The sequence below is a fragment of the Meleagris gallopavo genome, chromosome 1, assembly GCF_000146605.3.
Source record: "Meleagris gallopavo isolate NT-WF06-2002-E0010 breed Aviagen turkey brand Nicholas breeding stock chromosome 1, Turkey_5.1, whole genome shotgun sequence".
In the NCBI taxonomy this organism is placed as follows: domain Eukaryota; kingdom Metazoa; phylum Chordata; class Aves; order Galliformes; family Phasianidae; genus Meleagris; species Meleagris gallopavo.
Window position 1 is genome coordinate 61,649,813 of NC_015011.2, and position 18,953 is coordinate 61,668,765.

The 18,953-nt window shown below is 38.4% G+C and overlaps 2 protein-coding genes across 3 annotated transcripts in view; both read left to right on the forward strand.

Moving 5' to 3' along the window:
* Positions 1–18,953, forward strand: part of LOC100542571 (zinc finger protein OZF-like) — a 1,148,434-nt gene that overhangs the window by 526,854 nt on the left and 602,627 nt on the right. The window lies entirely within an intron of this gene.
* WNK1 (WNK lysine deficient protein kinase 1) overlaps positions 1–18,953 on the forward strand; it is an 87,995-nt gene that overhangs the window by 33,502 nt on the left and 35,540 nt on the right. The window contains exons 2-6 of the mRNA XM_031553308.1: positions 9,942–10,057; positions 11,401–11,620; positions 11,839–12,175; positions 12,935–13,122; positions 18,222–18,650. Coding sequence (XP_031409168.1) covers positions 9,942–10,057; positions 11,401–11,620; positions 11,839–12,175; positions 12,935–13,122; positions 18,222–18,650 — 1,290 coding nt within the window. The remainder of the gene's footprint in view (positions 1–9,941; positions 10,058–11,400; positions 11,621–11,838; positions 12,176–12,934; positions 13,123–18,221; positions 18,651–18,953) is intronic.

Consider the following 18,953-nt stretch of genomic DNA (forward strand, 5'->3'; position numbering starts at 1 on the left):
AGTTATTTAGAGATGTTATGTGATTCATAAGCCAGAACTCCACCAAATTTTTACAGACACCCTATATAGTTATCTCCAAGTTTCTGAAAGCTATTTCCAGAACTGGCTATGACATGCAAGCATGTATGCCTACTTGAATGCTTTTGTTCCCATGTTAGAACAGTTAGAACAGTTTTATTCATCTGAAACTGAATGAAATTTTACAGTAGTTAATTCCCAAAAATAGAGAATTATTGAATCATCTAGATTGGAAAAGATCTTCAAGATTATTCAGTCCTAGCATCAGCCTCGCCTACCATCCCATCACAAAACCATGTCCCTGAATATTGTGTCTGCATGATTCTTAAATGCTTCCAGGGATGGAGATTCCACTGTTTCCTGGACAGCCTGTTCCAGTGCCTGACCACAGTTTCTGTGCAGAAATTGTGCCTAATGTCCAGTCTAAATCTTCCCCGGTGCAACTAGAGACTGTTTCCATGCGTCTTATTGCTTATCTCCTGAGGAAAATGCTCAGTGCTCTCCTAGCTTACAGACTCCTTTCAGGAAATTGTAGAGAGGGATGAGGTCTCCCCTTAGCCACCTCCAGACTGAACAACCCCAATTCCCTCAGTCACTCCTTGTAACTCCTTCACCAGCTTCATTGTTTTCTGCACACACTCAAACCACTGCATATTTTTGTAGCGAGGGGCCCAAAACTGAACACAATATTGAAGGTGCAGTCTCACCTCTGTGCTGTGTACATGGGTCAGTAACTTCTTTAGTCCTCCAGGACGCTCTGTTTCTGATGAGAGAAACACCAAACTTAAAAGTTTGTGTGAGAAGCTCTGTTGTTTATTGTGCATTATGTTTTTATTCTAAAGGGTAAAAAGACTGTTGTTTCTCTGTCTAGTGAAGGTATTTTGAGCTTTCTAGTACTGAGCTTTTGACTTATTAAGGTAAATATCTTTCAGAGATGTTTCACTGTACCACCTATTACCACTATCAGATTTCTGTGCATAGCAGGAATATTTTTAGGACCCTCATCTGAAACTGAGTCTTTTGGTACATGAATAGAAGGCTTTAACTTCTATTCTGGTAAGTCAGAAAATAAAAGAGATGGTGGCTTTTGTTGCATTGTGCACTATTTTTGCAGTTTGCAACATTATCCTTGGCTCAGGTTTATGTTTGTTCAGTAGGTATTTTCTGAGTGTTCATATTGGTAGCAAATGTGGTTTTATGACCCATGAAAAAGGCGCTATGTTGGATTGTTTTTTTAATTCAGTTCCAAGTTCACTAGACCTAATCTGTGGATGGAGAATTACTATTGCTGTACTCAGATTTTAGAATGAATGTTAGATGATGTTTATCTGTCAGATTGGTAGCTAATTAAAGCAGAGAATGCAACTAATACGATATGATTTTTTTCAAAAATACATTTTCCATACTGAAAATAGAAGAGAGGTTTTTGTTTTTAATATTGCGTCACTGCGGCATTTCTATATTTATAGCACTGAGATGTGTGTCTAGGCATGTTGCCATTCTCTTGAAAGCCATTTCTGAGCTGAAATCCCAACAAAACGACGGGCCATTCAGCTATCTTGAAATGCTCACCATTTAATGTTCTTGTTCAGATGACAAAGGCAGTACTCCTGCTTCAGGGTGTTAGGGAAGTGATGGAGTCACTGTTCCTGAAGGTTTTCAAGAAGAGGGTAGATGTGGCACTAATTGGTTAGTGGGCATGGTAATGATGGGTTGACTGCTGGATTAGATGATCTTAGTGGTCTTTTCCAACCTTAACGATCTACTCAGTCTTTACTGTTGTTTCATTTGTATCATCATTCTGTGTATTTTTTAATAAGATCCATTTTACCATGCAGCTATATCATTTGATAGCTATGCACTAAAGAATTTCATTCTGCCTTTTGATTACTAAGTCACCTCTTCTAGGGATTGTGTAATTTTTTCTGTTCCTTATAAAGGAATGCTGCAGTTATAGGAGGTGCTATGAATGGTTCATCTGCTTTTAAACTAAAAACGCTTCGGCTCCAGATTCTTCTGACTTTTGAAATAAGTTGATGTTTTTTCTTATGTGGAGGAGCTAATGAGCAGAGAACTTGCACATCTGGAAAAAGTCTATAAAGCATGTTGTGTGCTAGGCCGGGAAACTAGTCAACGTGGTGATAATTGTAAGGTAGTGTAAGATGCACTTCAATATTATCACAAATAGGATGGTTTTGGAAAGGAACGCAGGCAGTGATTTCTTTAGGGTAAGACTGGTCTTTGTTCAAGTTCTTAAATGAGCTTTGTTAATGGGATAGACTTCACATGCATGGAGTTGTAAAGTTTTACTGCTAAATTCCTTGGCTTTAAGTAAAAACACAGCATTGAGGTTCTGGCGGCTTTGGAGATTGTGGATGGCTGTGGAGATGACAGCAAGAAATGATAAACAGTCAAACGAGGAATACATTCTGTTCTTTGCACTAAGGATCCTCTCATGCTAATAACTAGACATTTCTCTTAAGCAACCTCAGTTCAAGGATTTTCATTATTTGAGAGTGCATGGTGAAGTGAAAAGGAAAATGATTTCCAAACTGGTCAGTCAGGTTGTGGCCATCGAGCCTGTATAAACACTGCATTGCCTCCATTGTCTTCATAACTGAACGTGAAATCTGGGTTCACATTTATCAGTAGCAAGTGTTGAAGACAGCTGATTCAAAGAAATTTAAGAATCACGAGACTTAAATTACTTGCACATCAGTATAATAGGAGATGGATGTCCTATCTCTAGCTTCTAGTGACTGCAGACAGACTGGTTGAGCTATTTCAGTGATGTAGAGCTTTCTTAAATAGTTGAGAGAGGAATTTTGGTCTGGGTGGTGGTAGATTAGTCAAGTTCAAAAGGTATCAGGTTCAAAATGTGCAGTCATTGCTTTTCTTTATAAGAGAGCACAACTGTCCTGAGAATGGTCTAAATAGTGCCTTGTGAGCTAACTAGCCCACTGAAAGCCATTGTCTACTCCTATTGCTTGTATTGCAGTAATGCTATTTACTCTGCTAGGATATTGATCTTGTGCAGAGCTTATTCTGCAGGATTTACAGATTTCATTCTTGACAGAATTATCAATTGTCCAGAATTAATTACTGTGGAAATACCATCATCAGAAGCTCAGTTAACTGTGCAGTATCATTTTAAAATTTTTTTCTGCTGTCTCAGGTTTTATAACTTCTTGTTTAATAAGAACAGTAAAATATAGCTTCTATAGGCAACCCATATCTTTCACCTAAGTAAACGCAGAGTGGGATCTTCCTTCTCCTAATAGATATCTAGGTATTCATTTGAGCTAGGATGAGAATTAGGATATAGGTGTACTCTGTGTGAAATACTGAAAGAACTAAATCTGAAAGAGTGTTTCTAGACAACAGGATTAGAATAAGACATGGAAAAGGAGGTGAAATAGTTAAACTTGTAGGTTTTAAGGGCTGGGTGAGTAACTAATAGCAAGTGGTGACCTTTAGAAGATCATGGGGTAAACCAATTTAAATGCTGTATAAGCTATTGCCTGGAGGCTTCTCAGAGTCTATGGAAGGAAGTAGGATTCCTGGATTGTTTTCCACTGGAATCATATGCTCCATCTAGTTTCACAGAACTAATGGTTTGTGGCAGCTTGGGTCCGGCTCAAACTAGCATAGTAACAACTTAGCAAAAGGAAAATGTGGAGACTATAATTACTTTGTTTGTGAGATTTGACTTTGCTACTGATTGTATTAGCCTCTGGACTGCAAAGTTTGAACATTTTATTTGAGATGATTAATCATTTACAGCAGAATTCCTCTTGAGGTCTGCATTTAAAGCACTACTGCAAAGAGGCGAGCAAACGTGGTTATACTGAGGCATGTACACTGTGTGCATAGTAAAAGTCGAAACGCTTCAAATATTCTTTGTATTTTATGCAATGCACCCCAGAAAAGTGCAGTGCAGCCTTAATCAGATATGCTTAATGTTAGATGATGTTTCTGGAAAGGACATTTGCTTTGGCTGCACAGTGCCTATTGGGTTTGAGTGGAACTGTAATGGTGACAAAAAATTATAAGCCTTGGCAAGTGAAATGCCGACATGCTTTATTGAAAATGCCAATAAGCAGTTAAAACTGAGGTGATCAATAGCAGTTTGTTGATGCGGGGTATAAAATTTCTAGCTAAGCAGTTGGAAGGCCACTCAACATACCAGTATCTCTAAGAACCTCTTGTCCCTTGACACCTCTCAGGTTTCCCTACAGCTAGTGGAAGGGATTTCTGAAATGCCCAGTGAAGGATCAGAAAGTGTTACTTTACACCAAGCACCACCAACACTGTAACAACATTAGTATAGTTCTGGCGTACTTGAGGAACTAAGTCTCCTATTTTGGGGGACTGAAAAGTGTTCTTGATGAACTGTAATAAAATTCAATTTAAAATTTTCCTCATTAGTTGATTAAGATTTGTTTGTTCACTTTGCATTTGAAGGCTGTGTATGAGGTTTCTTGCCTTTACTCTATATGTCCTTCCAAAAAAACTCTGAACAACTCATTTTATTAGTAAGCAAGTTCCACAGTATCTGTTTAAAACTAGATATCAAGGGCAAAAAAAAAATAAAGACTTCATGTTAGGTTTGGAGTATAGCAAGAATTGGTAGGAAATACCAGTGCAGACTGTATTCATGCAAGTGATGCAAAAGAGGCAATGATGCAGCTTTCTAACTTTGTCCAGCAGATTGAACATCACCTTCAATACCTATTCCCCCTAATAAAAAAGTTGATAATGCTACCAGTGGTCGCAGAATTTGACTGAGGAAATGGGCTATTCTTTGTTAGCCTTGTACAGGTTTTGCTTTTGTAGGATTAAATTAAAATTAATAGATGTAATTATACTTGTTTAGCTCCATGGAAAGAAGAGGAGAAACAGCAGCTCTCTTCACAATACAAAAGTAGTGCAAGCAATGTTAGGTGAGAGCAATCTACTGATGGACCAATTCCACAGCTGGGGGGGAACGGGGTGATGTTCCTACATACAGCCTTAAACTATGGCAGAAAACAGGTGGAGAATAGGCAGAGCAACTCAACTGGGAGGCGGAGACAAGTAGAAAGTAAAGGCTCTCTGTGCTGCCTTCTCTTCCTTCTCCTTGCAACCAACTGGGCAGGTTGGAAAGGACGAGCTCACCTCTTATAATCATTATTTCTATTCAGAATTTGAGTGACAAAAGCAGATATTAAGGTTGAATCTCTGCAGCCTCATGAACTGCTCTTGGAAGAGTACAAGAGGCGTCAAAGAAAAAACAATGCTGCCTTCTAACTTCGATGTCTGCTTTCCTTCTGCTGTGCGTTAAGCCCACAGCTTGAGGGATTCCCATCGGAAACTAGCACCCGACTAACTCTGGTGTGCAAGTCTCTCTTTTCCTGATGGATTTTACAAAAAGAGAGGTCGGTCCCGTATTTGTAATTGTTAATTCCCACTGCTGTTGCTGCTCTCACAAGGATTGCAATAAAGAGGTAGGTGAGAATGTCAACTCTAGAAAAATTGCACAGTAGCGGTAAGCATTTGGGGGTAGTGAATCAGATTTATTAACATATGTGAGCTGCTTTGTATTTGCTTAGAACGTCTTTAGCTTTTAAACTTGCTTATACTTTTCCTCCAACTTCCTAATGAATATTCAAATCCTAATCAGAGTAGCTGGAACGCTTAGCTCCAGCTATTGCCTATCTGTGTTGCTCTTCACTGAACTGTTTAAAAAAAATTTTTAAAGTTCTCAGGGCATGTTGACATTGTGTTCCCTATTTTCTTGGTATAAAAAGCACGGATTGTACCTTTTCTTGCAATATTTTCAGTATATTTTGAACTACAGTGAGATGATAAACTACTTATCCATTTGTTTGGTGTGCTAACTCATGTAAAATACTACTACATATTTCTAGGCAAAAGTTGTTAAGGGGAGTTCTCATGTTTAAAAGCTTGAAAATGTATAATTTTCTAGGAGTACAGAGCTTGCTTTTAGTGGATCGTATAACTACACAAATGTGGGTGTTGCAATTTTCAAATTCAGTTGTTTGTTCTTTTTAACCTGATTTAAACCTGTTAAAATCACAAACATCTTACATTTCGCTTGTCTTACTTGCGATAATCTCCTGTACTTAAGATGAAGACTAAGATAAGTACTAATAAGTATTCAGCTTTGCATAAGTAGTGTTTTGTGCTGCCTGTATATACACCAACATTGTAAAGGTTTGGATGCCTTCTCAAAATGCATTTGGTGGGTTCTATTTTGTTAGTATTGTTTTGAAGAGACACAGTTGTGCTCACGTCAGCTGCAGCACTTGTACTCCATGTGCAAGTGTGGGAGCTACTGCAACAATGCAGCAAACCAGGCTGGGGATCTTGGTCTCACTGGAAACCACTACAGGCTTTTTTGGCTGAGTTTGTTTCAAGTCTGCTAAGCACCATGATCTGGTTCATTATGCAGCTGTTTAAATGCTTTTGCCAGCCTTAGGGAGGAAATGACATGCATGTGGGAATGAGAGATGGAGAAACAGGAGACTGCTGCTGTCAGCATCCATGTCAGTTTATGATGTTGTAGATAATAGCTTGAGAAAATGCACCTGTTATACCTATTTACAAGCTTTTAGTCTTAAGAGCTCTTCCTTTCACTTCCTTAACAAATTTGTATGTTACAATTTATAATAGTATCTGGGTAATTCTGATTAAATTTCCAGTGGACAGTGGGACAAATAGATTAAAAAAAAAAAAATTCTATGATTTTTCTAAGCAGTTTGGAGACTGGGGAGAAAATGAAGAGAGATGTGCAAATGAGACCATCTTGCAGTAAGTGTGCAGTGTTAAAACCAGGAAACAGTGAGGACTACAGTGCCTTTGGGTTCAGAATCTAATGGAAGTATGCTTGGCTGCACAGCTCATGAGCTTTTAAGGACACACGAAGGTTATTTGAATTGCAGGGTCCACCTCTGGTTTCTCTGTGATGGCATGATTACAAGGGAAGGACATCTCTGGGTAGAAAGGGGTCACTGATATATTGATTATTGTTAATACTGTCTTCTGTCTTGGTATGTAAAGCGGTCTTTCACTTTTGGCAGTTAAAAGGAAAAAACGATTTTCAAAGCTGAGCATTGTCTGAGCTTTGGTATAAGCGGTTCTTGACCAGTTAGGCAGTTCTTACTGACTGTGGAAAAAGCTAAGGGCAGCTGCTTGAACACCCAATCCTGTATTAGTTTTAGGTCCCAGTGTGAGTGTATCTGAGATTTTCTGAGGGAAACCTCAGAATTATGGAAACTATGGTGGAGGAAGACTTGGCTGGGGAGAGCTTTTTTCTTAACTGTTTTGTTTGCTTGTTTCTTTGTTTTTAATTCACAAAATGGAGTACTATAAGGTGGCCCTCATGGAAGGTCCCAAAGATTTTGGACACTTACTTAACATCTTTCAGGACAGAGATATACAGGGTAGCAGACTGAGTCACCGATTTGAAAATGTTTTCTTAGCTACTCCTCTTCAGGCGTTGTGCAAGAAGAGAGCATCTGGTCAAATAGTCACCAAGAAGGCTTATGTTCTGGTTTCCCTATGTTAATGCTTTTTTGTCTTATATTCATCTTAGTTTTTAGGTTTTCTAAAATAAGATAGTGCCACGGATCTGACACCTTCCTTCTGCTGCCGCAGTGTAAATGAACGTGCAGGTGGGCAGCTGCTATGGCTAGAACTTGGGCTGCTTGGGAGTATTAGATAAGTTTAAATTTTAGACAACTTCTCTGGCAAATTTAGATACAAATCTATACAACAGCCAGGCAAATAACTATTGCACAGATTATCTGAATATAAGTGAGCATTTTATTCTGTGCATATATGAACCTGAATTCCTGGGACTATCTTAAGCTCAGCCACATGTTAAAAGGTGGGTGTATCTGCCATGTGAGCAGAGACAAATACACAGGCATTCTATGCAAGTAGTAAATGCTAAAAGCAGTTTTATAAAATTAGTTGAGTGTATTGCTTGGCATCCTGCTGGAAAGCAAGAGATTTGTGGTGTGACCTGGCTATAGAATTATAACATACTCAAGTAAATTTGCTCTGGCGCCTTATCAGCTGAGGCATTTATCTCCAGAAGTCTTACTTTCACTGAAGCTTTTTAGTGTTAAATTAACATTTGCTGACAGGCTGTGTTTCAGATCTTAGTTTTGTCACAGTAGGCTCCTCAGTTCTGTAATCTCAATTGCTGAAATGTCATAGGGGCAAATTTTAGAGCTTCTAAGTAGAAAATTGAGAATGCTGTTGTAACAGGAGGTTTTTACTAAGGGAAAGATCTGTGTCTTTCTGTAGTTATCCTTTCTTTTCAAATTTTGGATGTGATCACCAAATTTCAGATGTGATCACAACACCTTTGCACAATGACAAATAGTGCTGTTCTTCATTGAAAGACTGGATGCTTGTGCTCTCCCAGTCTTGTTTTTGCATCCGTTTGAAGTAAACTGTGCCCTCTCGTGGAAGAGCATGGTAGGGAATGTCTTAGGTAGTGAACATATGAAGTCAATACACTGCCATGTTTGGCCAAGAAAAACAATGTCTAAATGTAGGTAAAAATTACTATTATATTAAGTCAACGTTCAGTTAAATGAAAGTCTGCAGCTGCAAAGGCTCTGGTTGAGAGACTTGATTCTACATTTCAAGGCTTCCTTTGCACTGACAGTAAAGAAGTGCGATATTTTCATATTCCACTTGGGTGAGAAGGGAGATCTAATGGTACACTGAGAGAAGTACTTCCTCATTAAGACACAGATCATGCTGTCTGTATTGTTTCTTCATTTATATCTGTACTTGAGTCTGTTTCTTTCATTTTTTTTTACTTGTGATTCACCAGTTACACAGGGTCAGATGTGTCCAGTGTATGTGGTAATTAGTATTATATGTTGCTATATTAGTACTGTATGTTACTGTGTATCAAATTATACCGATTTCAGGATTGTTTGACTTGAAAGTTTGGGCACATCACATAAACAGCATTTGAACAAGGTGGCTCCATCCTTGAGCTTTCTTTCATCTTAAAACACAGAATTTGAAGCTAAAGGCTGAATCAAGTAAAACTGAGTGCCAAGTTTTGCTGGTTTGGACAATTGCCCCCTGAAAAAGAGCTCTTGGCCATGATTTAGTGATGGAGTTTGGTTTTCTGTGTCTGCAGCGTTCTGCAGAATTCCCAACTGGTCATACCTCGTGTCTAGTTACTTGACTGAAATGAGTAGCTGCTTGCACTTAGATTTTGTTTCTATCTGTCCCCAATGGCTTTAACATGTACTGAAGAAAGAATCATCATACATTGTTGAAGGGCTTTTGGAAAGGTGTGTATCACTTTCCTGAACTCACAACAGCAATCATACAAGAGCGTGGTTTGAAATTATTAGATTTGAGAAGAGCTAAGATATAAGGAATTTTTTTTCCTTTCCCATTTTTTCTTTTTTAAACACTGTTCATGTTATATAACGATCCAGTCAGATCATTCTGAGCTATTGTTTTTCCCATAAAATCATTCTGCCAAAATTACTTCATCTAAAGGCATGTTGGGAACATTCTGGGAAGCAGCAGAATCCTTTGAAGACTGTTAAAGTCAATCTTGTGGGTTCTTGCGCTAGTGTTCAATAGGAAACATTTTTTCCTCTGATCATCGTACCTTCTGTAGAAAAAAATGAAATGGTAAGCTTATGCTTATCATAGCCTGGCACCTAACTGTTGAAACTTCTGTCATGGAAGTCTAATCAAATGCTGAAAAAAATCCGCATTTGAAAAAGTCGCTAGCAAACAGATGAACAATAATATTGGGGGTAGATTTCCTTACAATCTCCACTAGTGGGGAATTCTGCCTAGTTACATGTTGAATAAAAACAGTTGGTTTGAATATTTGCACAAACAAAACTTAAGTCAAGTGAACCTTCCAGATTTTTCTTGTTATTTGTATGTTTCAGGGTGTCAAGCCCGCCAGCTTTGATAAAGTAGCGATCCCTGAAGTGAAGGAGATTATTGAGGGATGTATTCGGCAAAACAAAGGCGAAAGGTAAGCTCCCTTTCCCGTACCGATAGAGATATTACTTCTGTCTGAATCTGTAACTTGTTAATACTAGATACAGTTAATTACTGGGATCTGATGGAAGTTAGAAAATGAACATTATTTCTGCAGGTTCTATTCTCTGGCAGATTCTCATTTAACACTTGTTTTATAGCATTAGTGGAAGGAAAAGAGCAAATGCGGTAGTAACCATCCATATTATTCAGAAATTCTACTGTTCTTACTGAAATTTTGATCTAATCACTAAAACAGAGAATGATGATCTTTCCAAGTTACCACTTAATGGGATTAATGGGATTCCTCATTCTGTAGCCCTGTTGGTTTTTTTTTGTTTTTTCCTTTTCTGTCCCTTTGATTCCATTGGCATTTATAGCTAATTATTTTGAGGGCTCTTTATTTTTGAAGTTATTGATGTTTGTTTTCGTTCAAATTTTCTGCAAGATTATTTTGGCTTGAAGTGATTAGCTTAGACCATTGCAGAAAATCTGTAGCTGTTCTAATGGTTTGTTAATGGATTTTGTTTTTTTTCCTACTTTTATTTAGTTGCTTAGTGATTGTTGGGTTTAAGAATGCTTCAGTCTTCTGTCTTTTTCTAGCTCTTAACTATTCTATTCTGAGCCTGTTCTGTTGGTGTAGAGTTGTCTTCTATTAATTCTTGGAGTTTTACATCTAATGCTGTTGCTATGTACTTTTGATTTCAAATTTAAACGTTTAAAGCAATTATGTATTTTTCTAATTCTGAACTAATTTTCTGAATGCATGGCACTTGTTCCTTGTCTTTTATCTTAACCAGTTAGCTTTCGGACTACTGCTACCACTCTATGAATATAAGAATATATTACTAATGTTTTTGTACTTTCTGGACAAAGGGAACTGTGGAAAATTGTGCAAGTTGGTTGAAAATAGTACAAAATATGAAAGGTGCTTCACTAATGCTGAATTAACTAGGATAGACTTTTGTCAATATCTTTAGATAGTCTGAAATACATGTTTCATGACTGCTGAGCTGATCTGGGGACTAAGAGTTGTGTGTTGGATCTTAATCTTCAGTAAAACCAAACTGTTCTTTCAAGGCTTGTAATTTTAGGCAGTGGGCACTTCTGCTAACCAATGTGTGACTTTTTTTTTCCTAAATCTGTAGAGCTGTTGCATTTTATTCCTTCATCATACTTTTAGATAGAAATTTGCATGATGAGCTGTCAAGTGGTTAATGAGAGGAAGCATGAAATGTAGATGATAAATTCGGGAGGTTGTCAGGCAAGGATATTCCTTAATATTTGATGAAAACCTAACAGTGTATGTGCTCTCCACATTGTTTTCCGATCTGCTAGATATGCTATTAAGGACCTTTTGAATCATGCTTTCTTCCAAGAAGAGACTGGAGTACGGGTAGAACTAGCAGAGGAAGATGATGGAGAAAAAATTGCCATTAAACTCTGGCTGCGAATTGAAGACATCAAAAAACTTAAGGGCAAATATAAAGATAATGAGGCAATAGAGTTTTCCTTTGACTTGGAGAGAGATGTCCCAGAGGATGTAGCACAGGAAATGGTAAGTGGCGGCAGTCTTGCAAAACACTGAAGGTAATAGCATTCTTTGACAGTGAGATGTCATCTATCAGCCTTTGCATTTACTGTTACTGTCTAGAAATAAAACTGCTTCAGAAGTCTGTGAATGAGAAGTTAGGTGCAAGAGAGCGATAGCTTATATTGTAGCACAATAGTGGCTGTCTATGACAGTCTGAATTCTGTGAATATATCCTCCTTCAGGTGGAATCTGGCTATGTCTGTGAAGGGGATCACAAGACAATGGCGAAAGCTATCAAGGACAGGGTATCTTTGATTAAGCGAAAGCGAGAGCAGCGTCAGTTGGTGCGTGAAGAACAGGAGAAGAAGCTTCAGGAAGAAGGTAGTCAGAAGCAGCAGCTGGAGCAACAGCAACCCTCAAGTGCTTCCCATGCAGGGTCAAAGCATCCCGTATCTGTCAGTGGTACTACTCCTGTCCCCACTACTTCAGCATCTGTTTCTACTCAAGTGGAGCCTGAAGAACCAGAAGCTGATCAACACCAACAACTGCAGTTCCAGCAACCCAGTATATCTATTCTTTGTAAGTGTGTCAGTTGATTTCTTTAGGAACTCTTGCACTTACACTATTTTGCCTGCCCTTAGGGAGTCTGGAATCAGAATTGCCTTAATATTTTTAATGATGCAGGTATTTCAGATCATGGTTCTGTTTCTGAAAAAAAATCACTGCCTGTTCTACATACTAAACATGAGCACATAAGTTAACAGTCCTAACTCTTCCTCTTCTGCCATCCCAATGTTAGAATCAGTATCTGAATAATGATTAAATGAAAAGCTCCATGTCAGAAGTTAGCAAGCAAATTATTATCTGTTATAAGGTAATAGAGATTTTAAGTTCTCTGTTACGCTTATTTGAGTTGCATCTGCCCGCTAGTACAATTGACCTGTTTTATGCTTTTATGAAAAATAAAATAAAAGTGAAAAGCAAACAAAACAAGACAATAAGCGAACCTGAAACATCATTCATGACAAAGTAGAATTTAGGTTTTTATTTCTAGTTCAACATTTAATAGGGAGCATAATTTACTGGCAAGTATATTTCCAAAGAACTCTTGAAATGACTGATTTTCAGAAGCTAGGGGAAGGCTTACTGGTAGGGAGTTACTTAGTATATTGGAGAAGAAAAACTCACGGTTTTTGCACCATTGTAAATATGAGAAGGGGTAAAATGTTTATAAGGTCATTGTGATGTGACACAAATGCAATCTAATATTTGATAGTAACACTTGAATTATGAATCCAGTCTGCAGTTCCTGAAATGCAAATTTTTATCTTTCTGTAGCTGATGGAGCAGTTGACAGTGGCCAAGGGTCATCTGTTTATACTGAATCGTGTGTGAGCAGTCAACAGACTGTGTCGTATGGTTCCCAGCATGACCAGCCAATCTCAACAGCTGCAGTCCAGGGGTATGCAGCTTCAGTTGGCCAAGTGCAGTCACAACAGCATGGAGGATATCAGCCACCTACAGTGGTAAGCCAAAACTTAAAAGTATTGCAAATGCATGGAATTATTTAGTTGTGAGGGTTTTTGTGTTGTTTGTTTTGGTTTTGTTTTCTTTTTTTGAAAGTGAGAAAAAAGTCTGCTAGGTATTCTTTCATGTATGCTTTCCATGCAATACAAATTCTGCATGGGAGCATTAAAATTCCTATTTTACAAGGTGACTGAATCTAGTTCAATGAAATAAACGTAAATATTTTTCTTTAAAATAAAGTTTTTATTAAATTTTGAGTACACTTAAGCAGAATGACAGGTTGGGATTTGTAATGGATGTAACATCCTCAGTACGAGACTGTCTTATGAAAATGAGCGTTTCATCTCACTTGGGAAGGTGTTCTGTATATATGTGAAGTTACCAAATATTTAGCTATTGCTTTGATTTGAAGAAAGGATTAGAATGATTTAAGCTGCTGTTTTGAAGTATGAAATTGCTATGTATGTTCTGTGAGGCTTTGATTTACAGATTCTGCAGGTAAGTTCTTTTTAACTGTTATAGAATGCTGCATGTGAGTACTCCAGACTGAGAGGACCCCACATCCTTGTTCCCAATATTATTTTTAGCTTGTGTTGATTTGCTCATCAGTTGCCATGCGTATTCCTTGTCCCTGGAAAGTCTGCACTGGGCACAAATACTTCTCCTACTATGTTCATTTGTGTGGCCCTTTTATTTTGGTACGTTCTTCCCTTGGTATGTTTTAGATCAGAGTACAAGAACATTCAGAAGTCTATTCCAGCACTGGAGTAAAACTTCTGCTACTCTTATATTGTCTTCAGTGGTTCCCTTGTTTTTTTTTTTTGTTTTTTTTTTGTTGTTGTTGTTTTTAAACAAAAATCTAAACCTAAGGCAGAGATATCTTATAGCATGGTAATGCCATACAGGAAGATAATGTGACAGTCAGGACTTAAGAGTCCTCACTTTTTTGCTGCCTGTGCTTGTGGACTTGATTACAAAATCGGTGTTCCTAGATTTTTGGAAAACATGCTGGTTTCAGTCATAACCTGAAGTTTTGTGGTACTGCTAGTCCTTGGGCAAATGCGTTTTCAAGCTCTCAAAATAAGTTACTGCTCTGGTTAAGCCATACTCTGATGTGTGAGTATGTCTTGGACTAGAAGCCATTTACTGCCTTGGGATGGCTAGTTTCCAGGTTGAAAGACTATAACCTTTTGAGAGAGTTTGGGAAAACAAGCACGCTACAAATGTGTAGTCAAGCTGCTCAGTTAAATCCTAAAATGTGCTCGTGCTCTGATGACAACAGCGGTACCAGAAGGTTAACAGAATGGAGTAGAACGCTACAAGAACTACTAAGAGTTTGTTGGGAAGACAGGATGACAAGTCAAAATGAAATTGCCATCTGGAGAAATAACCTTTAAAAGAAGTAGAATGCAGTTCAGTCAGGATGAGAGCAAGTTTTGTGCCTAAGCAGGAAAAATCAGCTACACAAGTACAGGATGAGCAACAACTGACTAGGCAGCAATTCCACCACTAAAAGAAAGAGTCAGGGATTATATTGGACCACAAGCTGGACATGGTCAAAAACATCATGCTGTTGTGAAAAAGACAAACATCATGTTATGTGAAGTAGTTCTGCTGCTCTTGGCCATTGTTAAGTCTATCCTGGACACTCTGCCTGATGAAGGAAGTTGAGAGTGAATGGGGAGAGAGAATACAGAGGAGAGTGACAAAAAACACCAAGAATACAGGAAACGTGGTTTTTGTGGGAAGACTGAAAGAGCTGAGTCTGTGGAAGATGAGCTTGAGGATAGAGAAAGCTGAAAGGCCACCATAAAATACGTAGAGGCTAATCAGATCACAACATTGTTGTTAGATATAACAAAAATAATAAGCTTAAATTGCAGCAAGGAACTCTTGTTTAGAAAAGGTTTTTTTCCTAACCAGAAAGGACAGTTGTGTGCTGTAGACTCCATCACTGGAGCCGTTTCTGATCAGGTTAGATAAACTTATCAGGAACAACCTGTATAACCAGTCCTGGCTTGGACCAGGTGAAGAATAAGGGTAAGATGTTTAACCCTTTGAGATTCCTGATGTCTCTCCTCCAAAATACTGAGCAGTCTATCAGGATTTCTCATATCAGAAATACTTTAAATTAGATCTCTGCTGGATACCTTGACTTTATTTTTTTCTCAGTTATATATTTGATTTCAGTTATCTTTAGAAATTGTATCCAAAAGAGGGGCATGTATTTTTAGAGAAAGAAATATTTCAGTTAAAAGCTGCCTCTCTAAAACATAATTTTCCCAATCATTCTGGAAAAAACAAACAAACAAACAACCAAAAAACAGCAACAAAAAAGAACTAGACAGAAAGATAATTCTGATTCTGTCAGTTGGGTTGAATTTTGACCTATGGCCTTCTGTCTTGAGGCAAGATTACAAAATCCTTGATACTTTTATTGGCTCAGTGTCTGGAAAATGCTTGTCTAAGACTAATCTAACTAAATTTTCCATGTATTGAAACAGCTTTTTCCACAACTGTTTTGTAGACTGTGTAATGCTAAATTTTTTTAGGTAACATTTTAGTTAATAAAGAACTAGCTGAAAACTCCTAGTACATTTGATTCAGGGAGTTGCCTAAGCAGAGAGACTGATTACAGAGAGGCGATAGGTGTAAGAGAACATGCACTCACTAAACTAAGAATGAATGAAAAGCCATCAATAACTTAAGGTTTTTATTTGTCACATTATTAAGTGTAGTGAATACACATACTGTGGGCCACATTGGTGGCTCCAAGGAAAATATTCTCTCTTATCTGTTCTGCCTTCCATGTGCTTCTTATAAGGGCACTAGGGAACTTCCTTTACTGTTCAGTAACTTAATGCAAGCTTAAATCCTCAGAGGTGCACACATCCTGTTCTTGGTGAATGTCAACATTCATTCAGCATTCTCATATCTTCTTGCACACATAGTAGTCAGTATTGGGCCTATCATTGTGTGTCTACATTTCTTTTCTATCATTACAATTCTTGCTGGTTTTGTTTTTAATTTTTTTTGAAGTGTTCAATTTTTAACTTTTGTTTTCCTCCTTTAGCCTCAACGTGGTCGTAGCATGTCAGTTTGTGTTCCCCACCTTCCTGCTCTTCCCTCTATGTCCTGCATCCCTCTCAGTGCTCCTTGCACCCCACCACCAGCGCTGTCTGCACCTCTCTCTCCTTTCTACCTTCGGACTGTCCCTGAAGAAACCTTTGCAGAAAAGCTTTCTAAAGCCTTGGAAAGTGTCCTGCCCATGCACTCTGCCTCTCCACGCAAGCATCGACGCTCCAGCCTGCCCTCCCTCTCTGTCAGTCCTGTATGTGTTACCATTTGCCTCCCAGCACAGTAAGATAAGTTATCATTAAATACATCCTGGGCTTCAGGCATTTATAAATTGAGAAAAGGAAAAGATGATTCTTCCTCATTTCTGGGCTGCTAGCTTGTTGGTTTTTTTTCCCGTTATTGTTTATTGACAAGGCATACACTTAAAAACATGATCAGTGTTTGACCGTGTATTTTGTATTTTAGGAAAGTATAAATGAAAATTACTCAGCTATATCACAGAAGTTAAAAGGAAGACTAGTTCTTTTCCCCTGAAGTCAGAAGACTGTTTTTCATTTTCCAACTTCCAAGCATTGAATATTAATTAAGCCCTGCACAAAATAGCCAGCTTTTAAAGCTTAGTTGTTGTGACTGGTTTTCCAGAAGCTTTGGCTTGCTATTATAGTGATAGTAGATATTCAGAGTATGAATACTTTTGAGAAGTCTTACATTTTAATCGTGGTTGCCACTTTAGCTGCTGCTTGGTGGGAAGAAGCCATATTTTTATGTGTTTCAAAAGGTCAGATGCATGATAGCTTGCAAGATAGGAGGTAGCCTGTTTAAGTTTTTGGCTTTTATTTATGTAAAATAAGCCTTGAGAAATTTTATCTGCAATTGAAGTATATAGAACTAACTTTCAGAATGTAGGAAGAGTTCTTCAGGAGTAGTGGAGTGGGACCTTCTTCTTACTACTGGTCAATATGGAAATTTGCTGCTGCTTTTCCGGAAGAAGGGATGGGAAAGAAATGGAACAATGTGCAAAAGGCAATTTGAAAAAGTTGTAAGTAGCTCTTGTCTTCAAGACAGTACATTTGCTGCTGACTCCTATAATTTTCCTTTAGTGTCAGCAATACTTTCTTTCAGTGTACTGTAGACAGAGATGAAAAAGATGCAGCATTGCTGAATTGTTTAATATTCTTATGTAGAACTCTTGTCAGTGAAATTTTCCCTAGAAATCTTAACTAAGATGAGCCTAATCTGCAGTAATACATCATGAAGAGTGGAATCACTTGAGGTCTTTGTTGACAAACCTGTGAATGTATTGTTGTCCAGGAAAAAAAGTGGATTTGCTTCAGTGACTGCTAATTTCTTATGTGAAATGGTATGATGCAAATGGATCAAAATGGTCAAAAGGGATGACTGAATTTGATGGAATCTGAAGACGTTGCATTTTTATCAGTTTTCTTTTCATTATTTTTTCATGTGTAAGCTGGTGTCGTTCAGTCTTTTTTTTGTTTAGCTCTCTGGACACCGTACAGAGCACCCTCCTGACAGGACACCAGCGCTGTGTTTTTTACATTAGATAGTATTAAGTTTTCATATCATTTTAATCTTCCAGATGTGAATTAGAGGCCCTGCATTGTTACTGCTATTAAGTTCTGGATTTTTATATGCCCATATGGCAGTAACGTCTGGAGTTAGATTGGATTTCAAGCAATGACCGCAGTGAATAGCCCATGACAATAATTTGCATTCCATTGTCAGGAGCAAAACCGATATTCACATTTACTGAGTGGTTGGAGTTGGACTGGAAAAGCAGCTTTAACACAAGCAAATGTTTCCATTTGTAGACATGCCTGCCACGGATGTATTTAATGGATATTTACAACTCATCTAATTTTCCTAAGTATTGTATGTTTTTGACCATGAATTGAGTAGTCATTCTATAAAGTTACTTCACAGAACTGCCTAGTGAACTGTGCATGTTAATGTGCTTTCACTTTTAATGTATGAATTACTTGTCTTGTTCATGTCAATACAGCCTCAGCATCCGCGTGGGGGAACACCAACGTTCCCAGATTCACAGATATTTTTCCCAACCGTTCATGAACGGCCGGTGTCTTTCTCACCACCACCTGTCTGCCCGCCGAAGGTGGCAGTTGCTCAGCGCCGCAAGAGCACTTCATTTTTGGAAGCTCAAACTTGCCACTTCCAGCCATTGCTGAAGACTGGCCAGAGTTTAGTTCCACCTGGTGGTAGTCCCACCAATTGGACACCAGAGGCATTGGTTATGCTGGGTACGACATCTCATAGAGTCGCTGGAGAGCCTCTGCATGTGCAAGTTAACCCTGTGTTTGAGCCAGCTCCTGTACACAGTGACTATAGATCTGGACCAACACCTCCAGAGGATGCTCACTACAGAATGCATCCAGAAGCTGTATATTTGGTGGGCATGCACTATCCGTCACAGGTATCGGAGCAGTATGATCAAGTAGCTTATAACTCACACGTGACTGAACAACATTTGAAGCAGGTTTCTGATTCAAAGCATGTGCAAGGTGGTCCTCCACAAAGCTCTGTGTTTGACTATCAATCGGGGCAAGCATTCCTGGCAAGACATGTTCAGAACTTGAGGCTGGATGCTGGGTTGAGTCCCCTTTCTCCATTATCCAGTGTTTCAGCTCCTCTGAGTGCAGATCCTGCTCAGATGACGTTCCATCAGGTATTTGTTCCTCATTCTGCCCCAGCTGTGCTCTCTCACAGCGGTGATGGC